This window comes from Dryobates pubescens, chromosome 6 (assembly GCF_014839835.1).
Source record: "Dryobates pubescens isolate bDryPub1 chromosome 6, bDryPub1.pri, whole genome shotgun sequence".
Classification (NCBI taxonomy): domain Eukaryota; kingdom Metazoa; phylum Chordata; class Aves; order Piciformes; family Picidae; genus Dryobates; species Dryobates pubescens.
In genome coordinates, this window is record NC_071617.1 from 4,588,963 (window position 1) to 4,601,699 (window position 12,737).

General features: G+C 49.2%; 1 protein-coding gene across 3 annotated transcripts; it reads right to left on the reverse strand.

Moving 5' to 3' along the window:
* Positions 1–8,341: 8,341 nt before the first annotated feature.
* On the reverse strand, positions 8,342–12,092 carry TENT5A (terminal nucleotidyltransferase 5A). Of its 3 annotated transcripts, none has more exons than XM_054162553.1 (3): positions 11,983–12,092; positions 10,609–11,125; positions 8,342–9,537 (listed from the first exon to the last, which is right to left on the reverse strand). In XM_054162553.1, the coding sequence occupies exons 2-3, from the start codon at positions 11,041–11,043 to the stop codon at positions 8,758–8,760; spliced, it is 1,215 nt and encodes a 404-aa protein (XP_054018528.1). In that variant the 5' UTR covers positions 11,044–11,125; positions 11,983–12,092; the 3' UTR covers positions 8,342–8,757. The 3 variants fall into 3 exon arrangements, with proteins under 3 accessions (XP_054018528.1, XP_054018525.1, XP_054018527.1); XM_054162550.1 differs by having other exon boundaries at positions 11,918–12,021; XM_054162552.1 differs by lacking the exon at positions 11,983–12,092 and adding an exon at positions 11,390–11,590.
* Between the last annotated feature and the right edge of the window lie 645 nt (positions 12,093–12,737).

Genomic DNA, 12,737 nt, shown 5'->3' on the forward strand with positions numbered 1-12,737 from the left:
GCAAGTTAGCAGGAGGAAACATCAGACCATGTCCCCCTTCCTTTCCTGGCAGCAATGTGGGAGGAAAGGTGATGCCACATAAGCAGGGATGCTTGAGTGGCAGGAGAGGCTGAGAGCCCTGGGGCTTTTTAGTCTGGAGAAGAGAAGACTGAGAGGGGATTTAAGAAATAGCTGAGGGCTGGGGGTCAGGAGGGAGAGGACAGGCTCTGCTCACTTGCACCCTGGGCTAGGACAAGGGGCAATGGATGTAAAGTACAGTACAGGAGGTTCCACCTCAACATGAGGAGGAATTTCTTCACTGTGAGGGTCACAGAGCACTGGAACAGGCTGCCCAGAGGGGTTGTGGAGTCTCCTCCTCTGGAGACTTTCAAGCCCCATCTGGATGCATTCCTGTGTGACCTGTGCTGGATTCTGTGTTCCAGCTCTGGCATGGGGGTTGGACTCGATGATCTCTTTGGGTCCCTTCAAACCCCTAACATCCTGTGCTCCTGTGCTCCATCTCCCAGCCGGGCTGCCCAACGGTCCCATCCTGTGCTCCCAGCCTGTTTCAAAGGAGGCAGTGTGCAGAAAGCACCCAGCATTGGGTGAGGGGGCTGCTGCTGGGCCTGGAAAAACCAGCAGAGCCTGCTAGCAGCCTGTTTGGTTGGTTGCCTTCCCAGGGAACACAGGTTGTCCACTCATCATTACAATCAGCACATTCACTCCCCAGCCTTGCCAGCCCAGCGACCTCTATGAATGAGCCTAGTAAGAGCTGCAGAGCCTCAGTCAATGTTTTTTTTCTCTCCTTCCAATGTGGGTCAGTCTGAGGCACCCTGGCTGAAAAAGTATTGCCACAAGCATTGTAAATGAATACTTCATATTCCCTTGAAGTGCCTTTTGAGGAAATTAGCCTTCATTACAGAGGTATCTCCCCTGTAAACACAGCAAACAGAACACAGCTCTGCTGACAAGGACGGCACTGTTGGGCAAGGAGGGAGAGTAAATGTTGAATCTGTGGGAAGAACTGAATTGATTCAGCAGCAGCTGAATCAAAAGGGTATGTACATCCCCCCCACCCCTTCCCAGGAGCTCCCAGAGCTGCACTACCTGCAGCACCCAGCCACTACAGACAGTCAGACAGCCCCACCTTTATCCCCAGGGAGCAGCACCCCACTGCTCCCAGGGCTTACTGAAATGGTCAGGTGGAGGTCTCAGCCCCTGTCAAACACACAGAAACACAGGATGACAGGATGACAGGATGTTAGGGGTTGGAAGGGATTGCCAGAGATCAACCCCCCTGCCAGAGCAGGACCATACAATCTAGCTGGTCACACAGGAATGCATCCAGATGGGTCTGAAAAGTCTCCAGAGAAGGAGACTCCACAACCCCTCTGGGGAGCTTGTTCCAGTGCTCTGTGACCCTCACAGTGAAGAAGTTCCTCCCCATGTTGAGGTGGAACCTCCTGTGCTGTGCTTTATATCCATTGCCCCTTGTCCTAGCCCAGGGTGCAAGTGAGCAGAGCCTGTCCCCTCCCTCCTGACCCCCAGCCCTCAGATATTTAGAAACATTTCTTAAATCCCCTCTCAGTCTTCTCTTCTCCAGACTGAGAACCCTCAGGTCTCTCAGCCTCTCCCCATCAGGCAGTGCTGCAGTCCCTTCATCACCCTGGTAGCTCTCAGCTGGACTCTCTCCAGCAGATCCCTGCCCCTCCTGAACTGGGAAGCCCAGACCTGGCTGCAATTTTCCAGGTGTGGCCTCACCGGGGCAGAGTAGAGAGGGGAGGAGAACCTCCCTGGATGTGCTGGACACACTCCTCTTAATGCACCCCAGGATCCTAAGGCCATCAGTGAGTGCCAGCCTCATGGTTTGTGGTGCAGGGATCAGGAGAAGATGCCTGTCCCTGGTGGGATGGCAGCAAAAGCGTGGGGCCGCTGCAGTGCTCTTCTGCTTTGGGGGTTCTGGACCATTTGCAGGGCTGGGCCAGCACTCCAGGGAGTATTTTTGGCCCTGGCTGGAGAGGCTCCCTTGCAGCTGAGTGCAGCCAGTCAAACTTGGCCGGCCCGAGGCAGGGCTTTTCAAACCCTCTCCTGCTCCAATCAGAGAGCAGCCCAACGCTTGCTCTTCGCAGAAAAGCGCTGCCCTTGTCCTTTCCTAATGAAAGCAAACTTGGTATTCAGTAGGAGCAAGCCAGAGCTATATTCAGACACGGAAGACAGCAGAGACACAAATCAATAGAAAAAAATAACTTCTTTGTTTTATTTACACACACACACACAAAAAGGCAAAAAAAAAAGAAAGAAAAGAAAAAGAAAATCCAAATATTGGATGCTGTAAACAAAATTCACAATCTCTTCCCTCTAAAGTCTGGTTTCCATCAGCTCTTAGGGGGTTTTTTGTTTGTTTGTTTGTTCCCCCCCCCCCCCCCCCCCCAGTCTGTGACAAAGCCCTATAGTCACAACGTTCCAAAAGAGCAATCCAAGGAGCAGTTTGCTGCAACAGGATGCCTTGCAGAAGGCAACAGTTTGTTAGGGAAATCTGAGAGAAAGCAAATCTGCACAGACTCCTACAGACTGCAGGAGCCTGCAAAGTGCTTTAGCTAAGCTGTCCTGAAATTTGTAGGCTATTCCCCCCTGCCCCCCTTCCTTTCTTCCTTCCTTCCTTTCCTTCCTTCCTTCTTTCTTTCCTTTCTTTCTTTCTTTCTTTCTTTCTTTCTTTCTTTCTTTCTTTCTTTCTTTCTTTCTTTCTTTCTTTCTTTCTTTCTTTCTTTCTTTCTTTCTTTCTTTCTTTCTTTCTTTCCTTTCTTTCCTTTCTTTCTTTCCTTTCTTTCTTCCTTCCTTCCTTCCTTTCTTTCTTTCTTTCTTTCTTTCTTTCTTTCTTTCTTTCTTTCTTTCTTTCTTTCTTTCTTTCTTTCTTTCTTTCTTTCTTTCTTTCTTTCCTTCTTTCTTTCCTTCTTTCTTTCCTTTCTTTCTTCCTTCCTTCCTTTCTTTTTTCTTTCTTTCTTTCTTTCTTTCCTTTCTTTCTTCCTTCTTTTCTTTCTTTCTTTCTTTCTTCTTTCTTTCTTCCTTCCTTTCTTTTTTCTCTTTCTTTCTTTCTTCTTTCCTTCCTTTCTTCCTTTCTTTCCTTTCTTTCTTTCTTTCCTTTCTTTCTTCCTTCCTTCCTTTTTTTCTCTCTTTCTTTCTTTCTTTCTTTCCTTCCTTTCTTCCTTTCTTTCTTTCTTTCTTTCTTTCTTTCTTTCTTTCTTTCTTTCTTTCTTTCTTTCTTTCTTTCTTTCTTTCTTTCTTTCTCTTTTTTCCTTCTTTCTTCCCTTTCCTTCTTTCTTCCCTTTCCTTCTTGCTTTCCTTTCCTTTCCTTCTTCCTTTCCTTTCCTTCTCTTTCTTTCTTTCTTTCTTTCTTTCTTTCTTTCTTTCTTTCTTTCTTTCTTTCTTTCTTTCTTTCTTTCTTTCTTTCTTTCTTTCTTTCTTTCTTTCTTTCTTTCTTTCTTTCTTTCTTTCTTTCTTTTTTTCCTTCTTTCTTCCCTTTCCTTCTTTCTTTCCTTTCCTTTCCTTCTTTCTTCCCTTTCCTTCTTTCTTTCTTTCTTCTTTTTTCCCCCCACTATTTATTGTGTTAGCAAACCATTATCACAACAGCAAAAAAAATCCCCAGTCCACCAATCTTCTGGCTGGCAAGGGGAACTCCCTGCATAAAGAAAACCATACAAAAGAATATCCTCAAAGAAGAGCTGAATATGCAATTACAGGTTGGGTTGCCTTTTTCCCCCTCCTTTTCTGTGCAGTTTTATCTATTTAATTAAAAAAGAAGAAGAAGAAGAAGAAGAAGAAGCTGCTTTTGAACTGGTTGGAGCTTCTGACATGATGCAAACCAAGCATTTAATAGGCGATCAGAAGATTTGTGCCAAGGCCTTTGTTGCAAGATTCAAGCAAAAAAAGATTTAAGTGCAATAAGAGAAAGTAGAAAAACATCCTTTTTTTGCTCTCCTAATCGCCCTTCTAATTTTAGCAGTGATGGTTTTGCATTTGGGAGGGCAGCTATACCGAAAGTGGGGAGGGGGGAAAGGAAAAGGAGCTCATCTCAAAGCTCCGGGTTGTTTCGCGCGGGCTGCGTTTAACCAGGTTTAGCGCCCTGTCGGTTTAGCAGCGAACTCAGCCGGGGGCACAAACGGTTTGACTGTAATCAGGTCAATGTTTCTAATCAGTTCAGCTCTTTTTAAAAAGGAGCACTGTCTCTCGTAGCACAAGTTCTAACCTCCCAGCTGATTGGATGAGGGGGGGAAAGGGAAGCCTGCAAAGCGAGAACGCGGTCGTTAGCTTTGAAAGTAGCAGTGTGCTGGAGAGGAGGGGAGAAGCCAGCTTGAAAGAAAGTCAAGGCTATATGGAGGGGAAGGTGTGCAAACCGCAGGACATGAAAGCCAGCTTTGAGAACAGAAGCTGGGGAGGTGGGGGGGAGGCTCTTATTTTTAACTCCTGGCTTGAAACTCACGTCTTCTTCCCACCCTCTAACACCGGGCACCTTTTGAGCTCCCAGTCACCAGATACACCAAAGCTCCACCAGTTCCACCACTTGAGCATTAACATTATGCAAAACAGATCCGGAATAGCTATATTATGTATCTTAAAAAAACCCCATATTACATATGTATCAAAACACAAATGCTGAGAGGTGCAGTTTAGCTCAGGGCCCTGCTGCATGCACTATTAAGGTAGCTAGCTGCTGTCAGTCGTTTGAACAAGAAAATAAAACCCTCCAATGAAACACAAAGAAAATTTTGAGCTGAGAGGAAGGAAATCAAAACCTTCTTTGCGAGCAACAGGGGGGAAACAACCAAAAAACGAAAAGGAAAAACTAAGGGGGGAAAAAAAGGTATTTGGAAGGAAAAGTGGTATTTGGAAGGGAGAAAAAAGGTATTTGGAAGGGGGGAAAAAGGTATTTGGAAGGGGGGAAAAAGGTATTTGGAAGGGGAAAAAAAGTATTTGAAAGGAAAAAAGGTATTTGAAAGGAGAAAAGGGTATTTTAAATGAAAAAAATGGTATTTGAAAGGAAAAAATGTATTTGAAAGGAAAAAGAATGGTATTTGGAAGGAAAAGAAAAGGTATTTGGAAGGGAAAGAAAGGTATTTGGAAGGAAAAGAAGGTATTTGGAAGGGGGAAAAAGGGTATTTGGAAGGAAAAGAAGGTATTTGAATGGAAAAGAAGGTATTTGGAAGGGGAAAAAAGGTATTTGTAAGGAAAAGAAAAGGTATTTGGAAGGAAAAGAAGGTATTTGGAAGGAAAAGAAGGTATTTGGAAGGAGAAGAAGGTATTTGGAAGGGGGAAAAAGGGATCTGAAAGGTAAAAAAGAGGTATTTGGAAGGGGAAAAAAAAGGTATTTGGAAGGGGGAAAAAGTATTTGAAAGGGAAAAAAAAAGGAATTTGAAAGGGAAAAAAAAAGGTATTTGGAAAGAAAAAAAAGGAATTTGAAAGGGAAAAAACATATTTGAAAGGGGGAAAAAAGGTATTTGAAAGGGAAAAAGGGTATTTGGAAGGAAAAAAGGTATTTGAAAGGGGAAAGAAAAAGGTATTGGGAAGGGGGGAAAAAAGGTATTTGGAAGGAAAAAGGAAAGGTATTTTCAAGGAAAAAAAACTCCACATCTTGTCATGTACTATCAGCCTTGTGTGGTTGTGGCACAGCTATAGATTCTCAAACCCTTTTAAAAGAGCGCATGAGTCATTTATTTGCTGCACATAGTTGCGGCCAGAGAAGACATACCACACTACCAGCTGATCCTATTTCCCCAGCCCTCCCCGGAGCTTCCGCTAGCAAACCCGCCCAGGAGCTGGAGGCAAGAGGAAATAACGGGCCCGGAGCAGCCGGCCGGGACCCTCCGGGGCAGCTGGTGGAGACCTGGCGGAGGATCAGGGGATGAGAGTAGCCCGGCGGGAGGCTGCAGGCGGCACCGGAGGAAGGGAAGGTGGGGACAAGGTCTGCGAGTCAAGGCCGGGAATGGCAACGAACCAAGCTTTGACGTTTCCTGAAGGGCTCGCAGGGAAGGTGCTTCGGTAAACAGAGCGAGGTTGCTATTAAATTGCCTCCAGAGCGAGAAGTACAAAGCGTGACAAAAATAGATGTACCTTACTGGCTCCGTAGGGAAAACACACCGCCAGGACACGAGTCCTCTCCCTCTCCCCTGCCTCCTCCAACACCAGATCCTGCCTGCAACCAGGCAGGGCACAGTAAGTTTTCATTCAAAAGCCTGAATTCCCTTTTCTCTGTCTTTCCCCCCTCCCTGTTTTGGTTTGTTTGTTTGTTTTTCTTCTCAGTAAGAAAGCAAAATATTAAGGAGTCAAGTGTCACTTAGTCATTAGGTTTTCAAAGCCCAACAAAGAAACTTAACACCTTCAGAGACGGCACTGAAGTGAAAACAACAGCAGAGGTTGGGGGTTTGTTGGGTTTGGGGTTTTTTGTTTGTTTGCTTGTTGGGGTTTTTTTTTCCCCCTCCCCCCACCCCTCCCCCCCCCCCCCTCCCGCTGGTCCTTCGGGGAGAGGAGAAATGAAAGCGAACAGCTGCTGTTCCAATGCAAAAAGGGATTCCATTTCGACAAAGTACAGTACTGAAGTTGTAAATGCAGTGTGACAACCAGATCAAAGATGTTTTAATAGTTGCATAAAAATATATATATATAATATATATATATATATATATATAAAATATACTTTTAAGCAATGGTGCAACACTCTTCAAAAAGGGTTCATTTCACATTTGCTGAAATTCTAGTGGTCCTGGAATGCAGTAATGCATTCAATTAAAAAATAACTCTTTAAATATTAACAATTAGTGTTCAGCTCACCCACTAATACAATATCCTTTAGCTGTCAGGGCTTGGGGAAGGGGGGGGGGGGGAGAACGGAGAGGGGGGAGGTGGTGTTTAAATAAACCTATCTTTGATCCACGTTCCACTGAATTACACATCATGGAGGTATGCAGTCACAACATTAGTGGGTTAAATGTCAAACTGGCAATTACAGTACAAAAAGAGTTAAAGTAACAAAACATAAGAAATAATCAGCTAAGTTTTCTCCATCTGTGGGAAGTATTATGGCTCACGAGCAACCCACTGGCACGAACTGTAATCCATTTGCAACCCCAGACGTTTTTATCTGCATCCCACTGTTGCTTTGCTCCCCGGCTTTCCCAGGTGGTGGGGTTTAGAAACTCACAGCAAAAGGCCTCCCCCACCACTCTGCCCTACCACCTCCTGTTGCAAGCTGGCAACCACAAGAGTACTTTATTTAAACATTCTTTAACTTGCTACATCGTTTTGTTGGGGGGGGGTGGTGGTCTTTTTTTGTGTCTGTTTGTTTTTTCCTAGACCACACTAATATATATCTTGTGTGTGTATATATAGATGATATACACCTCTCAACACGTACATATATACACACACAAACATATATACACACATAACACACACGTACCTAGGATAAGAGCACACCCACGGAACACTGAAGTCTATACAGGTTATTTGCCAAGACAAAACAAAATAACATCAGAAACAAAAAACACCAGGGCATTTCCTCCACCACCACTTCATTCACCAGCTTATGATGGGTTTGGGCTCTTCAGGGGGGGTTTTTTTTTGACCCTTTGTGTCCCTGATAAGACAAAAACGCAGGGTTAAACCCACAAAGCCGGCTGCATTTTGGTGGGTTTTGGTTTGTTTTCCTCGCTTCAGATTCGATGAAGGCATCAGGCACTTTTGATTTCCTGTTGGTGTGTACAAATATAGCAATAGCTTTCTCTTTTTATATATATATATATATATATATTTATTTATATATATATACTCTACTGTATCTTCTCCGCTCGGATAACTTAAGTCGTGAAATCTTTGGTCCTCGAGTATATTCTGTTTGCCACAGCTGGGTTGGTTTGTTTTTCTCTTTCCCCCTCCCCCCTCCCCCTGCATTCTCACATCTTGAAAGTGTGGAAATCATGGACTTTGCCATCGTGCACGTTTCCTTAGTATTTTTTCTCCCCACCACACCCCCACACCCCCCCCCCTCCCCACCTCCTTGTAACTGTCCCAACCCCACTACGACTGTTCATTTGGAGCAAGCTGGTTTCTGGTAAAGCATTCTAGTCAAGCAAGCTATACATTCTACACGGTCAGTCCATAGATGGCACTTTGCTGCAAGCCCCAAATGCAGTAATTCCAATATACATCATTTGTATTTTTATTTATTGTTGTGTTTAAATTCAGTTTACCTCTGCTTTCTGCCTCTAACTTTTCATTCCTGAATAACATAGAAATTGTTTTTTTGTGTGGTTTTTTTTTTTCCTTTTTGTCCTTTTTTTTTTGTTTGTTTGTTTTATTTCTTTCATATTCTCCCTTTTTTTTTTTTTTTTTTGCAGATCCCATTCTAGAGTAAGAGTAAAAAATAAGAACACCCAAGAAAGAAAATAAGGCTTTCCCACCTTCTCTATGCCAAAGCTATGGGAGCTGACATTGCCAACCCATATTGTCATCAAGCATCCTCCCTCATTTCTTTGCAGGGGAAGCTGGTTGCTTTTAATGACAGGCCTCTTGTGCTCTCTGGGGTAGGATCCAATTATTCTGGGGGGCTCTCTCTCGATCGTGCTCCCGTGGTTCACGGAGGAGACCCGCGCTAAGCTTTTCTCAAGCTCGAGCCCTAGAGCAGATCATCATTGCACAAAACCACCCCCACGGCGAAGGGGGCACACGGCCCCTTCCTGCGCCTCACCAAACGGGGCTTCCCCACCGGGGTCTGCTGATTTCAAGTCCTTAGTTACAGGGCAGCCAAGTGGAGTACGTGTGCTGCTGGCAAGGGAACACCGTCTGAACCTGGGCAATATAGTAATTGCTGAAGTTGGCATCTGCTACGTACGGGGCCGGCTGGTAATAGCAGGTGACGTTGGCCACGTTGGGGATGATGTTCTGCTCGGCTAGGACCCGGATGGCCAGCATGGTGATCAGATTCAGAGTCTGTCTCCTCTCGTGTCCCATCAGGCACACCGTGCTCTCGTTCACCACACCGTGAAGGGTCATGAGATAGTCGTACTTGCGGTCTTCCAGTCCCACAAAGTGGTTCTGCAAGTAGGACTCCAGCTTTCTCTGCTGTTCTCCAATGTCTGAGAAGTCAATGAAAAACCTGGAACACATGTATCTCTGCAGGGACTTAATCTCAGCTTCCGAGGCAGCCCTAAAGCCCCTTACCAAAAGGTTGCAGTACTTCAGAAGACCACCTCCTCTGATTTCTTCCGGGTTTCTGGTGGCAATTATCTTGTTGCAGAGGTGATCAAAGGCCTCCTGGAAATCCCCATAGACACTCTCGCCAATGATAGTTGGGTGAAAAGTTTCAGTCATCGGGTTCTCTGAGCACTCGTAAAAAAGCAGCAGGGAGTCCAGCTTGATCTGAAAGGAATCGACGCTGAATTCAAACTGCCGCCTCAGAGAGTCCACAAATTTCAGCTCCACATTCTTGCCGCTGTTGTTGGACAGGGAGATGAGACTCCACCGGTCTGAATCATTGCATACTTTGACCATTTTCTGCACATAAGCCTCCTATAATGGGAAAGACAAAATGAGCAAATGAAGAAGCAGATGAAAGAAATTCCCCCTTGGCTGCATTTGTTCGCACATTCCCCTCCTCTCCGCCCCCCCTTTCCCCTCCCCCTCTCCCCCCAGCCTGGTCCTTGCGGTTCATAAAAGACTTCAGGTAGCCTGCAGAGAAAAATCTTAATGGGAGAGCTTGGGGTGCTGTCACTGCAAGAGGATAGGGGTGGGACTGTGTCCTGCAAAGGAAGCAGATGGCAACACTGCTTCTTTCAATCACTTTTAAGTGCATCTACACATGAAGCCCCTGCCACACACGTCAAATATCTGTGCACCTCCACACACACACACAAAAATGTCACCACTACAATCAGATATAAGAATCAGGTCAGAAATCATTTTTTATTGGCTTCCATTCTCTTTCCTATCCCCATAAAAAATAAATGAAAACCCAAACCACCACCAAAACCACACACTGAGCGAGTATTCACTGCCCACAGTCCTGCTCTTCCAGTGCAGGTTCCACAAACGTGCCCCATATTCCAGAAAATCCCTCTGGGAAAAAAAAAAAGTAATCTCAAGGGCGTTTGGCATTCGGCCCTAATTAACTCGAGCGAACTGTCTCCGGGAGGAGGGAACCTGCCTCTCCGCCGGGTTATACAGCACAGGAGCAAGCGTGCCTTGCAGGCGGTGTTTCCTTCTTGCGGACATTAAAGCCTCCTAAGCTCCCACAGCGGCCCCAGGAACCGGGTCGGGCAAACCAAGCTGCCGCAGCCCCAGCTGGGAGGTTGGCAGCGCCTTGCACACACACCCGCCCCGGGTACAGCTCCCGGCAAATAAAGCAGAGAGAGAGAAAAGGGAAAACTAAGGAATCCTGAGGAGCCCTGGTCAGGACGCTGTGCGTGCAAACTCCTTCTCGGTTTTTAAGTGTCGGGTGAAAAATATCACTCACGGTGCCTGTCAGCCTGAGGTGCGGGAGCTGTGCCCTTCTCCATCCCCGGAGCGGAGGGTGCCCGTTTCCCGCGGGGCAGACGTTTACACCTGCCCTGCTCTGAGCGCCCGTGCACAGGGCTGATTTACCTTGAGGGTGAGCGGCGTTATCTTCTCCTTGTTCACCCCCTCGGGTAAGAAATCCAAGAGGCAGTCCAAGACCACGTCCTTCACAGTCTGAAACTCGGCTTCCCCTTTCAGGTCGGCGCAGAAGATGAGGTCCAAGTCCTTGTAGCCCAGGCCGCTATCCTGGTGGAGGACGTGACTGGCGGCCGAGCCGTTGAGCCGCACGTCCCGCAAGCCGATGCCCTTCTCCTCCAGACGGCTCCGCACTACCTTGACGATCTGGCGGGGCTGCATGGCCAACGTGGGGAAGTTGCCGCGGCCGTGGATGGGGATGGTCTCGCTGAGGATACGGTCCAGCCGCTGCACTTGCTCCCAGCTCAGCACGTTGCAGTGCGCGCTCTCGCAGCCGCCCGCGTAACTCCCGCCGGGGCTGCCGCCGGCCTGCTCATCGTCTGCCATGGTGCGCGGCCGCCGCCTCTCCGGGCTGGATGGCACCGCTGCGGCTCCTCGCTGCCCTCCCGGAGCCCCTCTCCCTCCGTGCCTAGCGAAAGAGGAGGAGGAAACGCAAGCGGTCAGCAGCGGCGCGCACCCGGCACCGGAGCGCCGCTCCCCCTGCAGCAGCCCCGTGCGACCGGGGGTGCCCACTGCCCCTTCCAGAAGGCAAGAGGAGGGACACACACACACACCTACTGAGTGGGGGGGCTTTCGGGAAAAAAAAAAAAAAAGAAGAAAAAAAAAAGAGGGGAGGTGGAGAAGCAGCCTGCGGAGCAAGGCGATGCTGCAGGGCAGGGGGAAGGCGCTCGACCTGCACAGCCGCCGCCTGCGCCGCTTTCCGCGCCCCCCGCCGGGGCAGAGGCCGCCCCGTGCCGCCCGCCGCCCCGCTGGCTGCCGCCGCAGGCTGCCGCCGTCTCCGGAGCTTTCGTAGTTCTGCCCGGCAAAGGTCCCCAGTAGTTTTTATACGGGGTTTCTCCGCTCTTCCGGGGCTCCGAGTCACAGCGCCCGCGTCCCGCCCCCTCCATCTGCATGGCCGGCCTCGGCGGTGCCCCCGGCACGCCCACGCCCCGCGCACCCACGGGCCGCCCCGCCGGCTCCTCCCCGGCTCCTCACCGCCACGGCACGGCTCGGCTGGGCTACGACCAGCACGGCCCCCCCCTGTCAAAGCCGCGCAGCGAAGCCTCCCTCCGCACGGGCTTGGCTCGAAGCCCAGGGGGAGGCAACAAGTGCAAGCCCCCTCCCCTTCCCCTCGCCCTCCTCGGGGGCCGCGGAGACCCGGGCTTCGGCCGTGCAAAGACGAGCGCCCGCAGGCACCAGTAATTCCTTTTTTTTTTTTTACCTTTCTTTTTTACTCCCCCCGCTCCCGACATTCCCGGTCATCCCAGGCACAGCCAAACTTCATACCACAGCGCCGGAATTTGGCAAGGGCCCCGCTTGCGAGCAGATGCCGAGGATCCCGGACCGTGCGGTTTCAAGCCGCTCGGCTCCTGACCGAGATTTCCAGTGCCGCCTGCGGCAGCGCCGGGGATCACGCCGGGCCTGGCGGTCCCTCCTTCACGCACTCCCCGCCTCGCTGGCGAGGAGGAGTGCGGAGTGGCGGGGGGGTGGGGGGAGGAGGAGAGGGAGAAATCCCCAGGAGCACGAAGGAGCCGACGACTTCCAGGGGAGCATCCTTCCTGCGAAGTGCAACTTCGGCAATCGCGAAGAAAGGAAAATAAGGGCTAATAACATCTAGGTGCTGTTATTCATATACGTGCTAGAGGAACATATGTAATTTTTCTTTTCAATTACATTCTAATTAGTTTAAAATTTAATAGCAGTGGCGGTATCTGCCGGGGTGGTGTGGTGGTGGTGGTGGTTGCTTTTTTCACCTGCTAAAGCGCCCATTACACACAGTTAAATAAAACAGACTACAGGCGCAGCCCCGCCGTACGCAGCGGCCCCACCGATCCCTCCCGCCCCAAGCCGGATCCCAGCCGCCCCGCTCCGCATCCCGCGCAGCACCGCGGAGAGAAAGAAGGGCTGAAAGGAGAGGGTGAAAGACGGGGGGGGGGGGGCTGGTGTTGCGTCACCACTCGCGGTGATGACGCACGACAGGAGGGACCAATGGGGGAGCGCGGCGGCGTGACGTGCGGCCGCTGGAGCCGGGCGCTCAGCCA

Bases quoted from the DNA above. Each gene is read 5' to 3' on its own strand.
- TENT5A (XM_054162550.1), bottom strand. From the start codon at position 11,958: ATGACCGGGAATGTCGGGAGCGGGGGGAGTAAAAAAGAAAG. The intron at 11,126-11,917 runs GTAAAAAAAAAA...CTCTTTCGCTAG, and splicing joins GGGGGGAGTAAAAAAGAAAG to GCACGGAGGGAGAGGGGCTC. The intron at 9,538-10,608 runs GTAAATCAGCCC...TTCCCATTATAG, and splicing joins TAACGCCGCTCACCCTCAAG to GAGGCTTATGTGCAGAAAAT.